Raw genomic sequence first — 23,406 nt, forward strand, 5'->3', positions numbered from 1 at the left:
TATCAATTTCCTCTCAAGAAAAGTATGGAACACTTCCCTAGAAAGAGAATGAAGTTACCTTTTGATTCTATTATTAGAACAAATTATGATGATGATGCTTCATCTCTTGATGTTACTTGATATACACTTTATGCGCCTAGCTGAAAGGCGTTAAAGAAAAGCGCTTATGGGAGACAACCCATGTTTTTACTACAGTATTTTTGTTTTATATTTGAGTCTTGGAAGTTGTTTACTACTATAGCAACCTCTCCTTATCTTAGTTTTGTGTTTTGTTGTGCCAAGTAAAGTCTTTGATAGTAAAGTAAATACTAGATTTGGATTACTGCGCAGAAACAGATTTCTTTGCTGTCACGAATCTGGGTCTAATTCTCTGTAGGTAACTCAGAAAATTAAGCCAATTTACGTGAGTGATCCTCAGATATGTACGCAACTTTCATTCAATTTGGGCAAGTCTGGTGCCCTAATAAAATCCATCTTTACGGACTGTTCTGTTTTGACAGATTCTGCCTTTTATTTCGCATTGCCTCTTTTGCTATGTTGGATGAATTTCTTTGATCCATTAATGTCCAGTAGCTTTATGCAATGTCCGGAAGTGTTAAGAATGATTGTGTCACCTCTGAACATGTTAATTTTTATTGTGCACTAACCCTCTAATGAGTTGTTTCGAGTTTGGTGTGGAGGAAGTTTTCAAGGATCAAGAGAGGAGTATGATACAATATGATCAAGGAGAGTGAAAGCTCTAAGCTTGGGGATGCCCCGGTGGTTCACCCCTGCATATTCTAAGAAGACTCAAGCGTCTAAGCTTGGGGATGCCCAAGGCATCCCCTTCTTCATCGACAACATTATCGAGTTCCTCCCCTGAAACTATATTTTTATTCCGTCACATCTTATGCACTTTGCTTGGAGCGTCGGTTTGTTTTTGTTTTTGTTTTGTTTGAATAAAATGGATCCTAGCATTCACTTTGTGGGAGAGAGACACGCTCCGCTGTAGCATATGGACAAGTATGTCCTTAGGCTCTACTCATAGTATTCATGGCGAAGTTTCTTCTTCGTTAAATTGTTATATGGTTGGAATTGGAAAATACTGCATGTAGTAATTCTAAAATGTCTTGGATAATTTGATACTTGGCAATTGTTGTGCTCATGTTTAAGCTCTTGCATCATAACTTTGCACCCATTAATGAAGAAACACTTAGAGCTTGCTAATTTGGTTTGCATATTTGGTTTCTCTAGAGTCTAGATAATATCTAGTATTGAGTTTTGAACAACAAGGAAGACGGTGTAGAGTCTTATAATGTTTACGATATGTCATTTATGTGAGTTTTGCTGCACCGTTCATCCTTGTGTTTGTTTCAAATAACCTTGCTAGCATAAACCTTGTATCGAGAGGGAATACTTCTCATGCATCCAAAATACTTGAGCCAACCACTATGCCATTTGTGTCCACCATACCTACCTACTGCATGGTATTTATCCGCCATTCCAAAGTAAATTGCTTGAGTGCTACCTTTAAAATTCCATCATTCACCTTTGCAATATATAGCTCATGGGACAAATAGCTTAAAAACTATTGTGGTATTGAATATGTACTTATGCACTTTATCTCTTATTAAGTTGCTTGTTGTGCGATAACCATGCTTCAGGGGACGCCATCAACTATTCTTTGTTGAATATCATGTGAGTTGCTATGCATGTCCGTCTTGTCCGAAGAAAGAGAGATCTACCACCTTAATGGTTGGAGCATGCATATTGTTAGAGAAGAACATTGGGCCGCTAACTAAAGCCATGATTCATGGTGGAAGTTTCAGTTTTGGACATATATCCTCAATCTCATATGAGAATAATAATTGTTGCCACATGCTTATGCATTAAAGAGGAGTCCATTATCTCGTTGTCCATGTTGTCCCGGTATGGATGTCTAAGTTGAGAATAATCAAAAGCGAGAAATCCAAAATGCGAGCTTTCTCCTTAGACCTTTGTACAGGCGGCATGGAGGTACCCCATTGTGACACTTGGTTAAAACATGTATTGCGATGATCCGGTAGTCCAAGCTAATTAGGACAAGGTGCGGGCACTATTAGTATACTATGCATGAGGCTTGCAACTTGTAAGATATAATTTACATAACTCATATGCTTTATTACTACCGTTGACAAAATTGTTTCATGTTTTCAAAATAAAAGCTCTAGCACAAATATAGCAATCGATGTTTTCCTCTTTGAAGGACCATTCTTTTTTACTTTTATGTTGAGTCAGTTCACCTATCTCTCTCCACCTCAAGAAGCAAACACTTGTGTGAACTGTGCATTGATTCCTACATACTTGCATATTGCACTTGTTATATTACTCTATGTTGACAATTATCCATGAGATATAAATGTTACAAGTTGAAAGCAACCGCTGAAACTTAATCTTCCTTTGTGTTGCTTCAATACCTTTACTTTGATTTATTGCTTTATGAGTTAACTCTTATGCAAGACTTATTGATGCTTGTCTTGAAGTACTATTAATGGAAAGTCTTTGCTTTATGATTCACCTGTTTACTCATGTCATTACCATTGTTTTGATCGCTGCATTCATTACATATGTTTACAAATAGTATGATCAAGGTTATGATGGCATGTCACTTCAGAAATTATCTTTGTTATCGTTTTACCTCGCTCGGGACGAGCGTAACTAAGCTTGGGGATGCTGATACGTCTCCGACGTATCGATAATTTCTTATGTTCCATGCCACATTATTGATGATATCTACATGTTTTATGCACACTTTATGTCATATTCCTGCATTTTCTGGAACTAACCTATTAATAGGATGCCGAAGAGCCAGTTGCTGTTTTCTGCTGTTTTTGGTTTCAGAAATCCTAGTAACGAAATATTCTCGGAATTGGACGAAATCAACGCCCAGGGTCCTATTTTGCCACGAAGCTTCCAGAAGACCGAAGAGAAGATGAAGTGGGGCCACGGGGCGCCGCCACACTAGGGCGGCGCGGCCCAGGGGGGCCCGCGCGGCCCTAGCGTGTGGGGCCCCCGTGACCCCTTTGACTCCGCCCTTCCGCCTACTTAAAGCCTCCGTCGCGAAACCCCCAGTACCGAGAGCCACGATACGGAAAACCTTCCAGAGACGCCGCCGCCGCCAATCCCATCTCGGGGGATTCTGGAGATCTCCTCCGGCACCTCGCCGGAGAGGGGATTCATCTCCCGGAGGACTCTTCACCGCCATGGTCGCCTCCGGAGTGATGAGTGAGTAGTTCACCCCCGGACTATGGGTCCATAGCAGTAGCTAGATGGTTGTCTTCTCCTCATTGTGCTTCATTGTTGGATCTTGTGAGCTGCCTAACATGATCAAGATCATCTATCCGTAATGCTATATGTTGTGTTTGTCGGGATCCGATGGATAGAGAATACCATGTTATGTTAATTATCAAGTTATTACCTATGTCTTGTTTATGATCTTGCATGCTCTCCGTTATTAGTAGAGGCTCTGGCCAAGTTGATGCTAGTACCTCCAAGAGGGAGTATTTATGCTCGATAGTGGGTTCATGTCTCCGTGAATGCGGGAGTGGACAGAAACCCCTAAGGTTATGGATGTCTGTTGCCACTAGGGATAAAACATTGATGCTATGTCCGAGGATGTAGTTATTGATTACATTACGCGCAATACTTAATGCAATTGTCTGTTGTTTTGCAACTTAATACTGGAAGGGGTTCGGATGATAACCTGAAGGTGGACTTTTTAGGCATAGATGCAGCTGGATGGCGGTCTATGTACTTTGTCGTAATGCCCAATTAAATCTCATTGTACTTATTATGACATGTATGTGCATTGTTATGCCCTCTCTATTTTTCAATTGCCCGACTGTAATTTGTTCACCCAACATGCTTTTATCTTATGGGAGAGACACCTCTAGTGAACTGTGGACCCCGGTCCATTCTTTTATACTCGAAATACAAATCTGCCGCAATACTTGTTTTACTCGTTTTCTTGCAAACAATCATCTTCCACACAATACGGTTAATCCTTTGTTACAGCAAGCCGGTGAGATTGACAACCTCACCGTTTCGTTGGGGCAAAGTACTTTGGTTGTGTTGTGCAGGTTCCACGTTGGCGCCGGAATCTCCGGTGTTGCACCGCACTACATCCCGCCGCCATCAACCTTCAACGTGCTTCTTGGCTCCTCCTGGTTCGATAAACCTTGGTTTCTTTCTGAGGGAAAACTTGCTGCTGTGCGCATCATACCTTCCTCTTGGGGTTCCCAACGAACGTGTGAGTTACACGCCATCAAGTATCCATAAAAGCTTCAATGCATTTATAATCATAAATTATACCTGATTCTCTATCCTTGTCGTTCTCCCAACCTTCAGTATTTTCTTGGATCCGATCAAGAAGGTCCCTTTTAAACTCTTCTTTGTTGCGTGTAAATGATCCGGAACAAGAAGTATCCAAGCAAGGTCTTGTCTTGAAAAGAAAGTCTTGCATAGAAATTATCAATAATAACATTACCAGGAAGCTCATGAATGGGGCATTTGAGCATTAAAGACTTCAATCTCCCCCAAGCTTGGGCAATACTCTCTCCATCATGAGGCCAGAAATTATATATGCGGTTCCGATCTTTGTGAATTTCACTTGGAGGATAAAATTTGGAATAAAATAAAGGCACAATGTCCTCCCAATCAAGAGAATCACCATTCTTCAAACAATGTATACCAATGCGCCGCTTTACCGCACAGCGATATAGATAATAGTTTCTTTCTAACTTCATTCATAGCAATACCTGCACATTTGAATAACCCGCATAATTCATGCAAAAACAGTAAATGATCACCGGGATGGACAGTTCCATCCCCTTCATAGCGGTTATCCATAACACGTTCAATAATTTTCATAGGTATTTTATATGGTATTACTTCCTCACCTGGCGCCTCATCCACTACCGTTGCAGTAGTAGTAGATTTCCCAAATAGAAATTGAAGAGAAGATCCCTCCATAATGACTTATAGCAGCAGAAATAAAATCAGCACAAACAGTAAAGGTTTTCCTTACCAATTCCACTTACCAATAGCGCTTCACTCCCCGCAACGAGCGCCGTGAAAATAGTCTTGATGACCCACAAGTATAGGGGGTGTATCGTAGTACTTTCGATAAATAAGAGTGTCGAACCCAACGAGGAGCAGAAGGTGTTGATAAGCAGTTTCGATGAAGGATTCACTGTAAATGCTCACAGACAAGTATTCAGGGGGTTTTGATGTAACAGATGAATAAAGTACAAGTAAGTAAAATGGGAGAGAAATAATTGCAGCGAGTGGCCCAATCCTTTTTAGCACAAAGGACAAGCCGGTTTGTTTACTTATAATAACCAAACGTTCTCGAGGACACACGGGATTTTAGTCTAGTGCTTTCGCTACATACAACTGATTAATCTTCATTGTTTTGATAAGTGTTGTGTGGGTGAACCTATGCTAATGTACCGCCCTTCCTAGGACTAATACATACTTGTGATTATACCCCTTGCAAGCATCCGCAACTACAAGAAAGTAATTAAGATAAATCTAACCACAGACCTTAAACTCGAGATCCCGCGATCCCTCCCGCATCGATATACCAACGGGGGCTTAGGTTTCTGTCACTCCGGCAACCCCGCAATTGGCAAACGAGTACAAGATGCATTCCCCTAGGCCCATAAATGGTGAAGTGTCGTGTAGTCGACGTTCACACGACACCACTATAAGAATGACACCACAACTTAAATATCATAACATTGAATATTACTCAACCATAATTCACTACTAACATTTAGACTTCACCCATGTCCTCAAGAACTAAACGAACTACTCACGAGACATCATATGGAACATGATCAGAGGTGATATGATGATGAATAACAATCTGAACATAAACCTTGGTTCAATGGTTTCACTCAATAGCATCAATAACAAGTAGAAATCAATACCGGGAGAGTTTCCCCTATCAAACAATCAAGATCAAACCCAAATTGCTACAGCGGTGACGAGGTGCAGCGGTGGAGACGGCGGTGATGATGATGAAGATGATGGTGATGGTGATGGAGATGATGTCCAGCTTCGATGACGGTGACGATGGCGTCGATTTCCCCTCCGGGAGGGAATTTCCCCGCGGATTCCCGCCCGCCGGAGAGCTCTTTTCTCTCTGGTGTTCTCCGCCCCGCGAGAGGCGGCCGTAACCCTTCGTGAGGATCCCTCTCGTGGCTTAGGTCTTCGGGACGAAGGGTTTCGCGAAGAAAAGGAGGCGAAAGGGGCTGTGGGGCCCCACACCACAATGTGGCGCGGCCGGAGCCATGGGCCGCGCCGCCTATGGTCCGGACCCACCTTGGGTCCAGACTGGCTCCCCCTTCCGGCTTCCTTCGTCATCCGGAAAAATAGGATTTTTGGTGAAATTTCCTTCCACAGCTTGATCTTCCGAAATATTGCATCCCGACGGTGCTTTTTCCAGCGAGAATCCCGGCTCCGGTGCGCGATCTCCAAATAATCATGAAACATGCAAAATAGATGAAATAACATAAGTATTGTGTCCCAATATGAAATATATCAATGAATAACAGCAAATTATGATATAAAATAGTGATGCAAATTGGACGTATCAGGCCCCCTCACCACATGGCGGCGCGACCAGGGTGGGGCCCGCGCCGGCCTATGCGGAGGGCCCATGGTGGCCCTCCTCGGCCTCCCCTTTTGGCTGGCTCCATCTTCTGCGAAAATAAGATCTTCGGTATATTTTCCGTCAATTGTTGATCTTCAGAAATACTGTATCCCGACGGTGCTTTTTCCAGCAGAATCCTGCCTCCGGTGAGTAATTCTCCAGTAATCATGAAACATGCAAAAATAGGTGAAATAACATAAATATCATCTCTAAATATGAAATATATCAATGAATAACAGCAAATTACGATATAAAATAGTGATGCAAAATGGACGTATCAGTACGTCGGGGTGGCGGCCCCGGAAGGTGGTGGTCTTGGTGGACGCGCAGGGCGCGATGGAGCAGCGGTATGTCGGAGCGGCGGCTCCGAATGTTCGTCAGCTTGACAGTGTTGAGGACATCGACTTTGTGTCGCGAGGGCGACAAGGTCGTTTTGGCGTAGTTCTCTGAGAGGTTCTTCTTCTTCAGCTATGTTGGAGTGTCCCGTGTCTGCTCCTCCCATAGTAGGCACGGCGTCTTCTCTCCGACTTGGTTGGATGGCAAGCTAGTCTTGGTGAGTGTGCCGTCTGCTTGTATCAGTAGTGGGTTTGAGTGGGCTTTCCCTTGTGGCGTGGTGCGTGGGGGCTTGGCCCCGTGGTGTCTTGTTGTATGGTTTTCGCCCGGTTTTCTCCTAAAAACTGTGCAATTTCTGCTTAATTAATAGATGAGGCAAAGCTTTTGCCTCCGTTAAAAAAAAAGCCATCTCCAGTGACCCGATATAAATGGATCCAAAGTGACTTAAGCAAACAATATTCATTAATATTTGTTAGCCAAAAAGACCATCATTCCAGGGAGGGTTAGACGAGTTAACCTAAACTATGAGAACCGTATCTACTCGTCCTCGTGCGGCCTACTATGGCCAAGGCTACTCATGGTCGTGTGGCCTACGCGCTTGCCGCCGGCGTGTCCTGACGACCCAGTGCCATCGGAGTTCCTTCGACGGCGGGTGGCCATGCGGGCGGCGAAGGCTTCCCAGTGGCCCATGAAGGGGAACACATCCTCCAACGGTGGGCCTTCCAAGGACAGTGTGATAAGCGGCTGCACTTTTCTTGTCAAAGGATTCTTGGATTTTGTTGCAGAGTCCCCCTTGGGTTCCGGCGGAGCTTCATCCTCATCCATGTCACTTGGTTCCTTAGCCTCTTCCTTCTGTTTCCCCTTTTCCACGCAGACGATTTTTCTGGGCGTGTTTGTAGCTAGCCTCCAGATCCTCCTTAAGGTCATTGACGAACTTGCAGTTGCGGTTGGTGTGTTTGGACTTGCCGTTGGCATCAAGATGAGCCAAACATGGCATGTCCCTATTCGTCATAGGTTTGGGGAGGGCCGGATTCGACAGACGTGACTTCCAGAGGTGGAGCTGTGTAGGCTCACCCTGATGCACATGCATCATGTTCCAAAGACTTCTTTACTTGTGAGTATGAGCATTTTAAGGGCTGTGCATCAGGTTTTGATGGAAATAGTGCATCAGGGTGGCTACAATTTCAGCTTACAAGGCTGCAAACCTGATTTTTTTTTTCAGTTTTGTGGGAGGTGTGCATCGCGTAAACATTTTCTCTAGCTCGGCCCTGGTGACTTCGTCACTGCGCTGCTGGCCCCTGCCGCCTCCGCCTCCACGGCCGCGGCCTCCGCCTTGGCCTCCCTGCTGAAACGCCATGACCACCATGTCGGATCCTTCCTGTTGTTGATCGTCAGGAGGATTCTTCCGCTTGTTGCCTTTGCCTTTCTTCTGTTGGTTTGCTACTGCAGCAACTTGGAGGGGGCCTCCGACATCATCATCTACTGCCACGTATGCACTTGTTGTTGCGATCATGCTGGTAAAGGTAAGTTTTCTGGCATCTTTTTTTCATGTCAGGGTGTGACGCAAGAGTTCTCCTCTGTTAAGAGCACCGATAAAGGCTAACATGGCTGTTCGTCGCCTACACCTTCGCAGGAGTTCTTTATTTCCAGCCAGTGAGACAAAACGTCCCCAGAGGATTCTCCCTTCTTTTTTGTACACTGTTGCATGTCACAGACGGAGTAGGGTCGCTTGTAAGTTCCTTCGAAGTAGTGATTGAAGGTTTCTCTCAAGTCAAACCAGTTGTGTATGGATCTCTCCGGAAGATCAGCTAGCCATTGGCGTGCTGGCCTTGTGAGGTACATTTGAAGCATGCGACATGCGATGTTTTCGGTTGCTGTGACGAAGGTTAATGCGCCATAGAAATCGTCTAGCCACGTGTTGGGCTTTTCTATGCGCATGATCTTCCGGCAGTGCAAAATTGCCGCCCCGGCGTGCAAGTTTCTCGGCCATCTTCTCCAACCAAAAAAACACGGGGGGTGCTGGTTCCTCGTTCTCGTCGTTCCATAGCCGGGGGACTCGGAAAGGGGAAAGGAGGAGAACGAAAAAAAAGGGAACGTATAGCGCTTCGAGCGAGAGGGGCGGAGCGAGAGCAAGAGAACTGACCGTTTGGAGCGGTCGACCGCCAAAGAGGAATTTCGTATTCTATGTGCTTTTAGTGTATCTCGCTAATTAAGAAAAGGCTACTTGGAGTATAAACCAGATAGAATGCTTTAGCTAGATGCATTTTATTCCGGGATTCTGAGAACTAACTTCCTCGGTCAAATCCTACACTATTTAATTTGTATCGTGATTCGTGTTAATCATGAACATTTGACTAAGAATGAAGTTAGTTCTAAGTCTACTAAAAAATAGCCACGCCCTTTTATTCCAGTTCTAACAAAAAAATTATCTATACTTTAGGAGTTAGTGTTTGAGATCGTGCAGATCAAAAGAAATTGTTTCCGGTCGTATGATGTGTTGTAGGAGTACTAACAACCATCCCAAAGAATCATGATGCCGGGAGGATCATCTGACGGAGAATCTGGTAGAGAGCTCCAAGGTATCCCTTGTCCTGCTCTTCCTCCGGCAGCCTCACCATGTTCGCCATCTTCTCGAATTTCTCCCGCGCCAGTGCCACCTCCGCAGGCGAGGCAGCGGCCGACACCGAACCCGGCAACGCTCTCAGGTTCTTGTGGAGCTCCGGCGGCGAGAGCGCCCACTGCATCGCCCAGATGCAGAGGGGTCGCATGTAGTGCAGCGACCGGTAACCGCCGCCGCCTTCGGCCGTCCACGCCTCGGGCGTCTGGAACGCGTACCCGTACCCGTCCCTGCCCCACCCGGCGTCGTGCGCGCCTTTGGCCGTCTGGAACGCCGCCTCCGGCATGCCCTCGTGGATCATGGCGGCCGCCACGCCGTAGGTGACCCCGGGCCACACCTCCTTGGACTGCGTCGACGACGTGTCCACGGCGCCGTCCGGCCGCATCCCGTTCACCGCCCCCACCGCGCCGCCCTGCACCCGCATGACGTTGTAGTCCAGCACCGTCCCCAGCGCGCTGCGAGCCTTGTCCTCCTCCACGATGGGGTCAAGCCCGCACGCGCGCGCGTACCACTGCCCGGCGAGCTGGTCGGCCATGATGGACTTGCTGTTCCCGCTGCCGCTGTTGTCGTAGTCGAAGTAGGAGCCGTTCCAGAGCTCGCCGTCGTACACCCGCTGCGCCCGTTTGTACCGCTCGAGGAAGTATCCCTCCGCGCCGCGTTCGCCGACGACGCGCGCCATGGCGGCTGCCGCCTGGAGCGCCGCGACCCAGAGGCCGCCGGTGTAGGCGCTGACGCCGGAGACGGACCAGAGGTCGTAGGTCTGGTCGGGACGGCCCTCGTTCTCCACCATGCCGTCCCCGTCCCAGTCGAACTGGTCCATGTACGCCATGGCGAGGTACACCGCCGGCCACGCGGCGGCGGCGAAGGCGACGTTGCCCGTGGCGGCGACGTCGCGGTAGACCTGGAGGACGAACTTGGGGTTGAGGTCCTTCCACCGCGCCGGGTCGTGGAGCATGTAGGCGTTGAGCTCGAACCAGGGGTCGGCGAGGCCGAAGTCGTGCGGCACGGCGCCGAGGACCTTGCGCGGCACGGTGGCGCCGTCGAGGGTGTGCATCGGGCGTGGGTCTTGATGGAGGACTGCGCGGGCGAAGTCGCGCTGGAGGCTGAGCTCGATCGCCGGGAAGAGGGAGAGGAGCGCGAAGGAGGCGTAGAAGTGGACGTCGTATGTGTTCCACATGTGGTACTCCATCCCCTCCAGGTAAAGAAACTGCCCCACGTTCTCCTCGCCGTCGCCCAGCAGCGCCGTGCACTTTTGCAGGGCGGAAAACCCTGCCATGCCGGTGCAGTCCAACTTGCATCTGAAATAGGAGTCGTACTCTCGAAGGGAGTACACAATTCTCAGGAAGAGCTTCCGGCTTATCCTGAAACGACGCCTAAAAACAGCCTCACCGTGCAATGGGTTGTCGGCGAAGTAGTCGGCGTAGAGCATGCAGTAGCCCTCCATTCGCTACCTCGGCTTGCACTTCCAGTGACCTGGTGCCGACCCACCACGGCGACCAATGGCCAACTTGGCGTACAAGCCGGACAGGCAAGCTAGGATCAACATGTGCTCCTCGTCTTGGGCGGCGGCTACCATTTCTTCTTCAAAAAGCTCGGCGAACATTTGCTCCTCCTCCTTGTCGGAGTCCATGTCCGGCCAGGCAATTGGACGAACACCTGTCGGGCGTGTCAACAAGGCGCGACGTGAGAAGTTGCCCGACGGCGGATTATAGGCAGAGGGCACGACGGCGGCGGAATATAGACTACTGGGTGGAGGGACGGCGGAGTCCAAGCAACCGGCTGGCGGATTGGCGAGGGGTGGTGCCAGCGGCGACAGAGCAACAAGAGGGGATGGGGATTTGCGTCGAGAAAGTGGTGGGGTTCATGTATTTTCTCGCTAATAGAGCGGGCCCGTCCCCGCTTTCTCTTGTCCTGAGTCCCAGAGCGCACCCCGATGGGCCAGGGATGGCCTAGACTCTCCAGATGGATTAAAGTTCAAATCCAGGAGAAAACGAGAAGCCAGGGACGTAACTGGACCGAATAACGCCGTCTGGCTGTAAAAAAAAAGGCTGTCGGGATCTCATCGGGGAGACGGCTGGAGATGCTCTTAAACCATCCGAACAAACCCCCACAAAATGGACCACATTTCGGTCCGTCTAGGTCCCGTTTGAGGTGGCCGGCGGATAGGAAAACTGTCCATGTCCGTTTACGTTGGGAGGGAGCCCCGACGGCCTCAAACCCACAAAACAGTGAAAAACATAGATATATACATATTTTTGGGGACAGGAAGGCTCTAGTTTCAGACATAAAAAAGAAAAAGAAAAACAAAAGTAGATAATGTGCCTGCGTGCCGCCGGTTGCCTAGTCCTCGTCGCTGCTGAAAACAGGCGCGGCAACGTGAGTACATAGAACAGAACATCCGCACATGGCTTCCGTCCATCCTTCTCCGAAACAACAAGCAATACGTAGTGTCCAGATCAGCAGATAGTTCAGTAAATAGTAAACGACGTCGCAGGATCTTTTCAGTTTGTGTTCGTTCGCCCACGTTGCCAGGGATACGAACAAAGCAGCGCGTATCTAGGGGTAGTCAGCTCTATGCCTTTTCTGTTCTGCAGGGTGATGCTCCTGCACACAGATTTCAAAGATCAGTAAAGTGCCGGTGTTCTAGCAGCGCCATGTACAGATGAACCGAAGGTTCTCCGGAAATATACGGCATGGCATCTGGTAAGAAGAACACCTCATGTCCTTTTCCTAGCCCTTGACTTCTTGCTTGTTGCACTGGCTTTGGGTGCGGAGCTATCTTCCTCTGCCAGTTGCCTACACATTTGGATATAGAAAGGAAAATAATCCCATCAGAATTCTCAGCTGCTAGTCTACATTATGAAATATATGTAAAGGGTCATGCTGAGCGTCCCCGAAGGATGAGAAACATCCATCCTCCTGCTTTCTAACCGTTCGATGGGACAATCCACATCATCCAATACAGGACGAGTTTTTGCGTTGAATTTGGGACATAAGCTCTGTTTCTTGCGTGCAATGGGTAAGAGGATAAGCAAAAAGGAAGAGATAATGTGTGGTGGAAAAGAGGACGTGTGGTAAAGCAGGAAGGCTTTTCCATATGTAAAATATCGACTTGGGCTATATTTAGTTTGGGTTCAAGTCACAGGTCATGTAATTTCATTAAGTGCAGGAAAGGTATTCAAATGGTCTCGAAAGCTCAGTGATCTAACCTGCCCACCTCCTCGAGTCGTTCCAGGAAAGGGTTGATATTATCCATGTAGGTGTTGAACTGCAGAAAAGATATGTCAGCAGTTTACATATTCTTGAAAAGAAGCATGTTTATTGATGATATTATGGAACAGTCTTTTGAAGCAGACATACCGCCTTCAGAATATTGTCGAACTTTGCACGTATTTTCTGTTGTTCTGATGTGGCAGCAGTCCTTACTGAAGCAGCCTCTGAACATAACTTAGAAGCCTGTGTGGTGACATGAAGAAAAGCAGAATTAACAAATAGAGTGACTAAATCTGCAAGCCTGAACATTCAAAGAGATGGACAGTTAGCATTGTGTTTTATGTACTAACAGCGGCAATAAATACAAATCAAGCCTCAACAGAATCCCCATAGGTAAGTAGTTTACATGCAGACACCAAAATTAACAACAATTTCAAAAGGATATTAAGTTCAAACAAGCTATGACTTCAGAATAAGCACATCACCTTCGCGATCATTGCCTCTACTTTCTTTTCTCTAGGTTCAAGACACTGCAGTTTACATTCAATCTCGGACTTCAAAGCACCCAGTTTCTGATTTTCATCTGCTATTATTTGATTCCTTTCTTTCACTTTCGTCTTGAGACGCTCCTCCATTTCATGTACTGGTTGGAAGGTATCATGTAACAATGTAAGGAAAATAACTTCGGAACAAGAGGAACATAGTACTAGCAAAATATACAAATAGAAATGAGAAAGATAACCTTTTCCTTGCCATTCAATAATCTGTGCATCAAAGGACCTGACTGTGAGACTTTCATCATTAAGCTTAGCTTTGCGAGATTTAACTTCCTTTTCAACTGTTTTAGCAGCAGCAAGCTAGCAGCAACAGTAAGTATAAGAATTAGCCCAGTCTCACCGCTCAATAAATTCAGGTACAGAATCCAATTGTTCTTTGCAGCTACTCTCACCTGTTCTTGTACATCCTGGATTTTAGTGTGTTGCTTCGCCAGTTTTTCATGAGCCTGGGAGATGGAGATAGTTTAGGATGCAATCACACCGGTATCTACTGGTGAAGCATAACTAGGAACAGCGGTAGACAAATATGTAGCAGTCTAGCAGATGGTTTAATTTTTCAAACTCCATGGAAATAAGTCTGAAATCAGTTGTTGCAGCCAATGGTCATAAGCTTGAAAAGTGGAATCAGAATACCTTATTTAGTAACTCCAAAGTGGCAGTTTTTTCTTGAACATTTTGCGTTGCTGTTTTCTCAGACTCCTTCAACTTAGCACGAACTGATTTCTTCTCTTCCAAGGCCCTCTTTAATAGGAAAGAAAACCAAAATTAGGTATGCAAACGTAAACAGATCTCTTGTGATGATAAAACCTTTGAGTCCAAGTTTTATTAAGTAAATCACAGGTTAACCACGCCATACATCTTGGTAGGCTTGAAATTGAGCCAAAAAATAGGATTAAGGCCCCTCCACGAGCAAACTTTCATGGAAAAATTAATGTAGCAGGTCTACCAACCTGTTTACGATATGCGGGTATGCAGTCAACTACTACTAGGCACATTACAAAAACCGAGTAGTTGAATTCCCATATAGTCATGACAACATCAGGTCACAGAATAAATACCAGCTTCCAAAATTTGGTACAATGCCTGCAGCAACAGAAAAATGGAAGATGTCTCACCTGAACCTTTTCTGGAGACTTAACTAGTTTGGACCTCAGTTTGGAGTTTTCTTGGGCATGTTTAGTCAACTCAAAATCGGCCTGGGTTATCTGCAGCATGAAACATAAATGCAATAAATACAACATCATGTAGTGAGCTTTTGCTTTTTTTTTTTCATCATATAAAACATTCAGCGCAAGTTAGGGAGAGCAATATATCAGTTGTTCAATGTTCTCATTCACAAAGTATAGCTTAAACCAATTGGTGATGAGCAGATCCCAAGTCTCAAGAGTAAATGGTGGATACATAACTATTTTTTTAAAAAAGTGCACAGAGTTCACTTTTCACATGGTAAATTACTAAATTGTAGGTAGCCTGGTTCTATGTGGGCTGAAGTGCTTCTAACCTGCGAAAGGTGGATGGAGCCTATTATGACTTCTCAGAGTCAAGAAGCTGGAGCAGGAGATGTGTAAGGGCCAATAGTCCTGGTCTAATAAAATCTATGGCCCTATAGTTAAATATAGCGTTCAATGTTACAGGTTATAACCAACCACCAGTAATGTAACTTCTTGTGATTTACGTTTGCAAGCTACTTTAAATTCATATGTAGTTTGTTTTGGCCGATCTCCTGCCTTCAGGTTCCAAAATGGATCCTAGTTCGTACAGGTGGGTGCTCCTAGTATATTGGCATCAAGCGGGCTCCAGTCTCATTTACACTCGTACTTGGAAGTTTGGGGCTATAGTGTTTGACCAAGTAGCTCTAGCTTTGATCTAGAATACCAGAGCCAAAGTCACGGCAAAAAACCAAAGCTTCAATACATTCCAGCACAAATCCAAAAGGCTGTTCATATACCCTAATTTGGCAACGTGTGGTGTATTTGATCAGAAAATCAACAGTGTTTCGTTATTATTCATGTTGTAGCATAGACCATGTAGCATGTCTGATTATTTACAACATGCCAAACTCCTGAGCAATAAGTGGATCTTTTAATACCATAATATAAGACAGTTCATGACAGAAATTCACAGAACTTAGTTGGGTTTTTTTTGGGTGGAGAGTGATAATATACGAAGAAACATGACACTGACACGAGGCAGGAATGAACACACACCTTCCTGTGGATTTCTTCTTTCTTGTCAGTGATGGCCGAAGATTTTGCTCGCAGGGCCAACTGCTGCTTGTTGTAAACCTGAACTTTCTGCTGCAGAGCATTGAGGTCCGCTTCCAGCTGCTGGGCCATGGGCTCCTCCATCTGCTCGGCGAGCTCATGGTCCGCAATCTCCTTCTGAAGCTGCACGAGAGTAATCCAGCGCCGCAAACAGAGACACAAATTTTAAGAATCTCAAGCATGTAAGCATTTGCCCGAACAGAGAAGCTGCAGAAACTCTGACCTCGGCGATCCTGGACTTGAGGTCCACTGTGCGCTGGTGGTAGTCGGGGACCTCGTTGACGATGGGCTGCAGGAGGTTGAGCTTCTCCTCCCTGTAGAAGAGGAAGTTGATGAGGGCGCTGAGGACCTCGAGGACGCGGCGCGGGGTGGGGCGGAGCAGGTCGGCGAGCGTGAAGTCCTTGAACTGGATGGAGTCGAGGAAGGCCCGCGACTTGTTGTGGAGGCGCAGCACCCGGATGGCCTCCAGGTGGTGCTCCGGGTTGTCCAGCCCCGCCAGGTCGCTGAACCCTAGCTGCCCGTCGTCGTCGTCCCTGGGGGGAAATCCAACCCGGTGAGCGAGCGAGCGAGTGGGTGGTGAGTAGGGAGGAGGAGGAGGAGGAGGAAGCGACGGCGCGTTTGCTACCCGGGGGCATCGACGAAGGAGGCGAGGAAGCGGGCGAGGATGGCGGGGAGCAGATCCGGCTGGGGCTTGGCGATGTCCTCGGGGCGGAGGTTAGCGACGGGGGCGATGCCGAACTGGACCACGGACTCCGCAATCTCCGCCGCCGACAGCATTGGGAACCCGAAGCCGGACGCCATCGAATCGCCGTCGATTCTCCTCCTCCTCCGGCTACCGGCTACCGGCGGCGGCTACTCGCCTAGTCGTGTAGGGCCTGTTTGGATTACTACCAAAGCTGACCCTACCAAAATATTGGTCAGCCCGTGAAATTTGGCAATCGTTTGGATCGGTACCAAATAATTGGCTCGCCGAACCTACCTGCCGCGCGCCAGCTCTTTTTTCGCCAACTTGCGGGCAAGTCGTGGGCGCTGCAAAGCTTCGCCAAAAAATTGGCAGCCAGAGTTGCCCTCGTTTCCTTGGTAGGTCCCATGTACTTTACCCTTTTTTTAATTGCTACTCAGCTTTGGCAGGGCAAGTATATGTAGGCATGTTGGGCATCTACAGGCTGTTTTGATTCTCACTAGCTTTGTCTTGTAATTAATCGCCCGGCCATAATTAGCAAAACGTATGCACTAAGTAATCGAGGTACTCCGACGAGCGTGTATCAACATCTAGCCGCAACAGTTGCATGCCATTCTTTTGGTGATCTTTTTCTCTTCATTTTTTGCAAACAAGATTTTTTCTCTTTAAGTGCATCATACTTATTAATGAACTACTTTCTCAATTTTAGTTAGTAGATGTGTAAAATATTTCACGAACTAGTATGCACAAAAATATGAAGTCAGTTTGTGCAAACCAAACATGGTCAATCTTTGCCAAAATTTTGGATAGCATGATGGCTGAAAACCAAACAACTTCTACTTGCCAAAATTTTGGTCATGCCCTTGCATTGGTCATGCCAATTTTTTGGTGGGGCAGGTTGGGGTTCAAACCAAACATACCCGTAGATCCTTCCTCTTTCCCCCAAAAATCGAAATGTTTTGGCGGTGGCTCTAGCAACTATTTCCCGCCGATGTGGGGCTTACCCTCTCGGTGGGCCGAGGGAATACGGCCTGTTAAGACCACGAGCCCAATATTCGCCCTGGTGTAGCAGTGCCCCTCAACCTAGCTGGTCAAAATAACTACTTCCTCCGATCCGAAAAAAGTGTCGGGAGACACAGTTTAATTACGTTTTACAGGAAACCCCTTCCAAATTACTCAAAAGAAGAACTAGCCAAATCAGCGACCATCAATTGGACGAACAGCACAACGCCTGTACAGCAAGGGAGAGGAACCTCGGCACTATCCATTCACGACAGCCGGCACCCAACTCCTCATCCCGGTCCCATCAGATCCCATCCTCTCAGCAGGGCTAGAGTGCGGCAGCGAGGAGCAGAGCCCCCTCACGGACGCAGGCCACCGGAAACAAAGCGGGCAGGCCGTCGGCAGGCGGCGGCCGGTGACCCGCGCGGGGATCTGGGCTACGCGTGGCTGCGGCGGCTTTGAGGATGAGGAAGGCGTGGGTGGGGGGCGGACGGAGGTGGATCTGAGGAGGAGAGAGGCGTGAGTTTGGGAGGGGAAAGCTGGGCAGGCAGGTGTAGCCAGATAGGCGAGAAGTCCACGATGTCCTGGTTGATTCCGTTCGGGAGTGCGGGTTGACGAAAAATAAAGCTTGAGGGTGTGTTTGCAAAAACATCTTTTAGACACTTTTTTCGGATCGGAGGGAGTACTTTTTTGAGGGTTGAGGCTGAAACAGAACCCTCATTTCCCCACTCGATCTGGGCTAGTGCAGGTCCAAAGGTAAAACTAAAGGACCCTTCAATCTGGTCAATGCACGCTCCTCCTCTGAAATTTCCCCCAACCTCCTCGCGTCCTTCTCTTCTGGTCGACTCGACCGCCGTCGTCGCCCCGATTCATCCTCCGCCGAGCTCGCCCCGCTGCCCCGACTCGCCGCCGGCCCCCGCTGCCTCACCCTCCGCCCTGATTCGCCGCCGAGCCCATCCTCCTTCGACCCCGCCGCCTCCCGTCCGCCTCCGCCTCTCCCGCCCCGAGGCTGGCCTCCGTCCGCCTCCGCCTCTCCCCCAAAGGCATGGCATGGAATGTATTGCAGTAAAAGCCGTGATGCTATCATTGTGCTTTAGGCCGTGGCATCGGAGGACTTATGGATTTGGCATGCATTTTTTGGGTTGCCGGGAACACTCAATGACATCAATGTGCTTCAAAGGTCTCCTTTATTTGCAAGACTAGCTTCAGGTGATTCTCCAACTTGCAATTACAAAGTCATGGACAATGAGTACACAATGGGATACTATCTCACCAATAGCATTTATCCTGAGTGGGCAACTCTTGTGAAGTCCATTAAAGAGAAGAAAGGAAAACCCTTGTCAAAGAAAGAAGCTAATTTCACAAAGGCACAAGAGGCAACCCTCAAAGACATTAAGAGAACTTTCGGTGTTTTGCAAGCAAGATTTGCCATTGTTCGGGGTCCACTCATTTTTAGGACAAGAAAACCCTTGTAAAACATCATGAAGTGTTGTGTCATTCTACACAACATGACACTCAAGGATGAAAATGGGTTAAACTTGCCATGTTTTTATGACACTGTTGGTACCCGAGTGCGAGTGGAGAGGAACCCCGATCACTCGCCCACAAGTATAGCGGATCGCAACAGTCTTCGAGGGAAGTAAAACTCAAATTTATTGATTCGACACAAGGGGAGCCAAGAATATTTATAAGCTTTAACAGATGAGTTGTTAATTCACCTGCACCTGGAAAATAGACTTGCTCGCAACAGTTTATCAGTAGTAATAGTTTTATAGCAGTGGTAGAAGTAAAGTAACAGCAGTAATGAAATAAAAACAGCAATAGCAATGATTGTAGTAGACAGAAGGATTAAAATACTATAGGCACTGACATAGGCATCCCTAATGGGCCTGCCGAAGATAGTACCCGGGGTTTACTGAAGGCCCATTATCCGAAGAATAAGAAGATTCGGGAGCCCAAGATATATTAAGGAAAGTTAGAGTTGTAATAGGAAGTGCTATTTGTAATTTGGCGGGATGAGTTAGAAACCGTCCCGACTCGTAACTTGTACGAAACGAAACCCTCGGCTCCACCTCCTATATAAAGGGGGAGGCGAGGGACGAAGAGATCATCGAATCATTGTCTGCAAACCCTAGTTTTCATAATCGTCGAGTACTTTTCGGCTGAAACCTTCGAGATCTACTTGCCCTCTACTTCTAACTAAACCCTAGCCTACAATCCTTAGGCATTGACAAGTTAATACCTTGTCAATTGGCGCCGTCTGTGGGAACTAGAGGCGTAAGGATCTGATTTCGATGGCACGTTCAAGATCTTCGACATCGTCAACCGCAAGCAACACAATGGATCGAGGTAAACAGATCGCTGCTGGTCTTGTCGATTTTGTTCCTCACTCACCCTCCCGTTTGGATGCATATGTGTATCTGGCGGAGCCCATGGAGATGACGTTCGGAAGGTTTCACTTTCGCGTCGAGAAGGAAGGATCGTATCGTGTCGAAATTCCGATTTCATCGGGATCATCGGCGGTCGGTACCGATTTTTCAAGCTATACATCGTCAACCGAGTCAGGAGAAGAAGAAACTTCGGAAACACGTTACGTCAGCACCAGAGCAAGAGAGAAACTCGCCAAGATCTTCGGCGACATATCGTTCGAGTCATCTGCGGACTCATATATAAGCGATGACTCAAGTGATGTCGACAGTTACGACTTCATCGACAAATCTATCACAGTGGGCAAGGTCTTCATCAATCTCAACAATGATGCCACCAAACCCAACATAGATCTGAGCACAAAATATCATCAGATTTATGCCATTGAAAATCAAGAGGAAACATCAGAGGCTTTCGACGATTTGGGTAATCCCTATGTCGATCCCTCAGATCTAAGGAGAGGTATGGGCACTAAATATGTCGGGCCCACACCACGCGTCAGAGTTCATCTTCCACAAACAGCACCGGGATAGAGCCGCAAAAGCTTTAGATGGTTCGGAGCCAATGACGACAACCGCTACGATCCAAGAACTGCAGGCTTATCAATATAGGCTCGCACGAGCTGCCGTGAGAATTGGAAAACAGACATACCTGAGTTGAACAGGAGAAAGGAGGCAGCTTCGCATCCAAGCAGAGAAGGGCAGATCTAAGTCGACAATCTAGAACCTCGGGAGATAGCCATAGAGAAGCTCGGAACAGAGCAAGATCCAGATTGCAACACATACCTGAAGGAGAAAGAAAGTACCTGGTTCAAAATCTCGACATGTCTTTTATGTCGATAGACACAAGAGGGAATATTATCCCTAAAACACCAGAAGCTGGGTATATGGCGACACAAGCCTTTATCCTTGCATCCAGGCCACCTCCAGGAGATCCAAGGGAGGCTTTGTACAATATGGCGATAGCAGGGCAAGAAGTCATGGGAACGGCGTTCGTATCAACACCGCCAGAAGGAGCTGCAAGGCAAAATAGTCCACGACCTACGGCAGCAACAGCTGCAAATGTTGAAGGAACAAGTGGAGCAAGAGATACGGCAGCACAAGCAAGGGTATACAGAGCACGGCAAGGCAGAAGGGAACATCGACAATCCCCAGAACTAAACGACGAGGATATGTGCGGTTTGCCGTGCTTCACAAGGAGAGTACGAAAACTCGAGTCCCTTCGGGATTTAAGTTGCCCGATCACTTCAAAAAATTCGACGGCCTCGCAAGATCCGGAGGATTGGCTAGTTGATTACCTCGAGACGGTGAAGTTAACTCGGAGGGACTAGGGCAACAACCATGCAAAGTATTCAGGTGCACTTAAGTGGAGCCGCACGATCTTGGATCAAGAAGCTTCCTCCAGGATCTATCGACGACTGGGAAAGTTTCGAGGACGTATTCGTCAAAAACTTCGGATCCACCCGCAAAAACCTGCGTCGTTAGAAGAGTTAAGAGCATGTCGACAAAAACCAGACGAGTCAATGAGAAAGTACATCCAAAGGTGGAACATCATAAAAAACTCGGCAGAGAATATATCTGACGAGAGAGCAATAGATGCGTTTGTCGCAGGAATTAGGCGTGGAGATTTTGTCGAGGACTTGGGAAGGACCAATCCAAAGACAGTATCCGCGTTAATGGAGATAGCAAACAGATGGGCAGACGGAGAAGATGCTGTCAACAACAAACGGCACAGGTCGCCAGAGGAGGACCGTAGTCGAAATTACCAATCGAGGCGACGATTTCCTCGGCAGTACCCGAACTATGACGCCCCAGGGCAGATTTCGGCAGGCTTTCGGGCAAACACAGGAGGAAACAATACAGATGATTATCAGAGAAGCAATGAGCAGCGAGGCGATAATAGAGACGACTCTCGCAACAGGCAAAATAGCGGGCCTAGGTTCCCAAGGCCTTTCGTGTCCCCCGAGGAAATGTTGAACGGACCGTGCCAGATGCATTTTTCCTCGACAGCAACGGAAAAAGACAGTCAGGGCACCTGCAGAAAGACTGCAGAAAGACAGTCAGATGGATGAACGAGCGTGGCATGAATGAGAGAGTCCATATAATAGCAAGACATAGGCATTGCAAGTAATAATGATATAAGCATAGTATAAGATAATCATAGGCGTGTGTTCCTATTTAGTCATGCGTGCTCGCAATGAGAAACTTGCACGACAACTTTTCTCCTATCAGCCCGTTGCAGCGGGGTCTCTAGGGAAACTACTGGTAATTAAGGTACTCATTTTAATAGAGTACGAAGCAAAGCATTAACACTCCGTGAACACACGTAATCCTCACATCATAGTCATCCCCTCCGGTTATCCCAATTATTGTCACTTTGAGCCTCGGGTTCTGGATAACAATATGTGTATACAACTTGCAGATATGATCAAAAACAATAATTATCATACTGAATCAATAACATGTGAATACAACCTAAGACCACATTGTTGGCCTAGTGTAAACAACATTGTTCAATTAAACAAACATAGTTTTCTTAAAAAAACATAGCTCTCGGTTCCAAAATATAAGGCACATTTGAATGTTTTTCTGGTCAAGGACGTACAATTTTGATTACAATTTTTTATTTATATGATTTATGAAATTAGTAAATATACGCTCCAATTTCTTCCAGCCATAGTAAAACCTATAAAATTTAAGTATTTATTAAGAGTAAATAAAACGTTTCCAAACCTAGTTGCTCTGCACCCGCGATAGGCTGTAGCTACTACACCTAAGAGTGATTATGGTAGTATATTTATATTTAATTGAAATTGAGAAAATAGAAATCAGAAGATAAGCAGGCTCTAAGTTAAGAGCTAGCGGCTGCACCGTCTACTAGACATTTTTTGTGAGACTATGTAGTGAGTCTTAACAAACTAGTATAATTTTATAGGAGTGTGGCGTTTTATACACCGAGCTAAATATAGCTTGGTTTTTGAAAAAAAAATGAAAACAATATTTTAAAGTTCCAAAAAATCCTTAAAAAAATTCTAGATGTAGGTAATGATGTATTCTATAATTGTGCAAAATTTTAGCTCGAAATACGTTACATTCTAGCCAGTGCAAAAGTAAAGATTTTAAAAATCTGAAGTGATGAAAAGTGCAAACTTTGAAACATCCAAAACACGGCAGATTTTGTCATTTTTGTGTGGCTACCAATACTTGGTGTTTGGAGTTGAGATTTTACATGTTGGCATAATACATCATTATCAATATCTAGATTTTGTTTCGAATCTTTTTAGAACTCTAGGATGTCATTTTAATTTTTTTCTTCTAAATAGTAGCCAACATGCAGCCCCAGGGGGAGGCTGCCATGTATAGAGTAGCTTTAGGTCTAATAGTAGTACTGTCTCGGTTTGGCGTTATGCTGATGGAGATCTGGTGGACGAGGCTTGATGGTGGTGGTGTTGCTTCTACTCATGGCGCTCCGTTGGATAGGGCCTATGGTGAGCAGCAGCATCGTGTTCCCCTCCACGCAGAATAAGACTGGTTTGGCTTTCGAGCTGGCAGATCTAGAGGCCCTTATCCAATTTTTGTCGTCTTGGTGACGAAAAGAACTCGTGGTGTCGGGATCTTGTCAGATCCGTCGGGTTC

General features: G+C 46.7%; 2 protein-coding genes across 2 annotated transcripts; both read right to left on the reverse strand.

The window, feature by feature from the left end:
* Positions 1-9,537: 9,537 nt before the first annotated feature.
* On the reverse strand, positions 9,538-10,902 carry LOC124655661 (non-lysosomal glucosylceramidase-like). Its single transcript, XM_047194525.1, has one exon. It carries the CDS (start codon positions 10,900-10,902, stop codon positions 9,538-9,540), a length of 1,365 nt encoding a protein of 454 aa, XP_047050481.1.
* Positions 10,903-11,998: 1,096 nt separating this feature from the next.
* LOC124691051 (kinetochore protein NUF2 homolog) lies at positions 11,999-16,507 on the reverse strand. The gene is made up of 12 exons (XM_047224340.1): positions 16,286-16,507; positions 15,884-16,193; positions 15,604-15,783; positions 14,512-14,601; positions 14,030-14,137; positions 13,789-13,842; positions 13,582-13,696; positions 13,325-13,482; positions 12,987-13,082; positions 12,836-12,894; positions 12,322-12,422; positions 11,999-12,230 (listed from the first exon to the last, which is right to left on the reverse strand). The coding sequence occupies exons 1-11, from the start codon at positions 16,459-16,461 to the stop codon at positions 12,344-12,346; spliced, it is 1,425 nt and encodes a 474-aa protein (XP_047080296.1). The 5' UTR covers positions 16,462-16,507; the 3' UTR covers positions 11,999-12,230; positions 12,322-12,343.
* Positions 16,508-23,406: the final 6,899 nt, after the last annotated feature.

The sequence above is a fragment of the Lolium rigidum genome, chromosome 1 (genome assembly GCF_022539505.1).
Source record: "Lolium rigidum isolate FL_2022 chromosome 1, APGP_CSIRO_Lrig_0.1, whole genome shotgun sequence".
In the NCBI taxonomy this organism is placed as follows: domain Eukaryota; kingdom Viridiplantae; phylum Streptophyta; class Magnoliopsida; order Poales; family Poaceae; genus Lolium; species Lolium rigidum.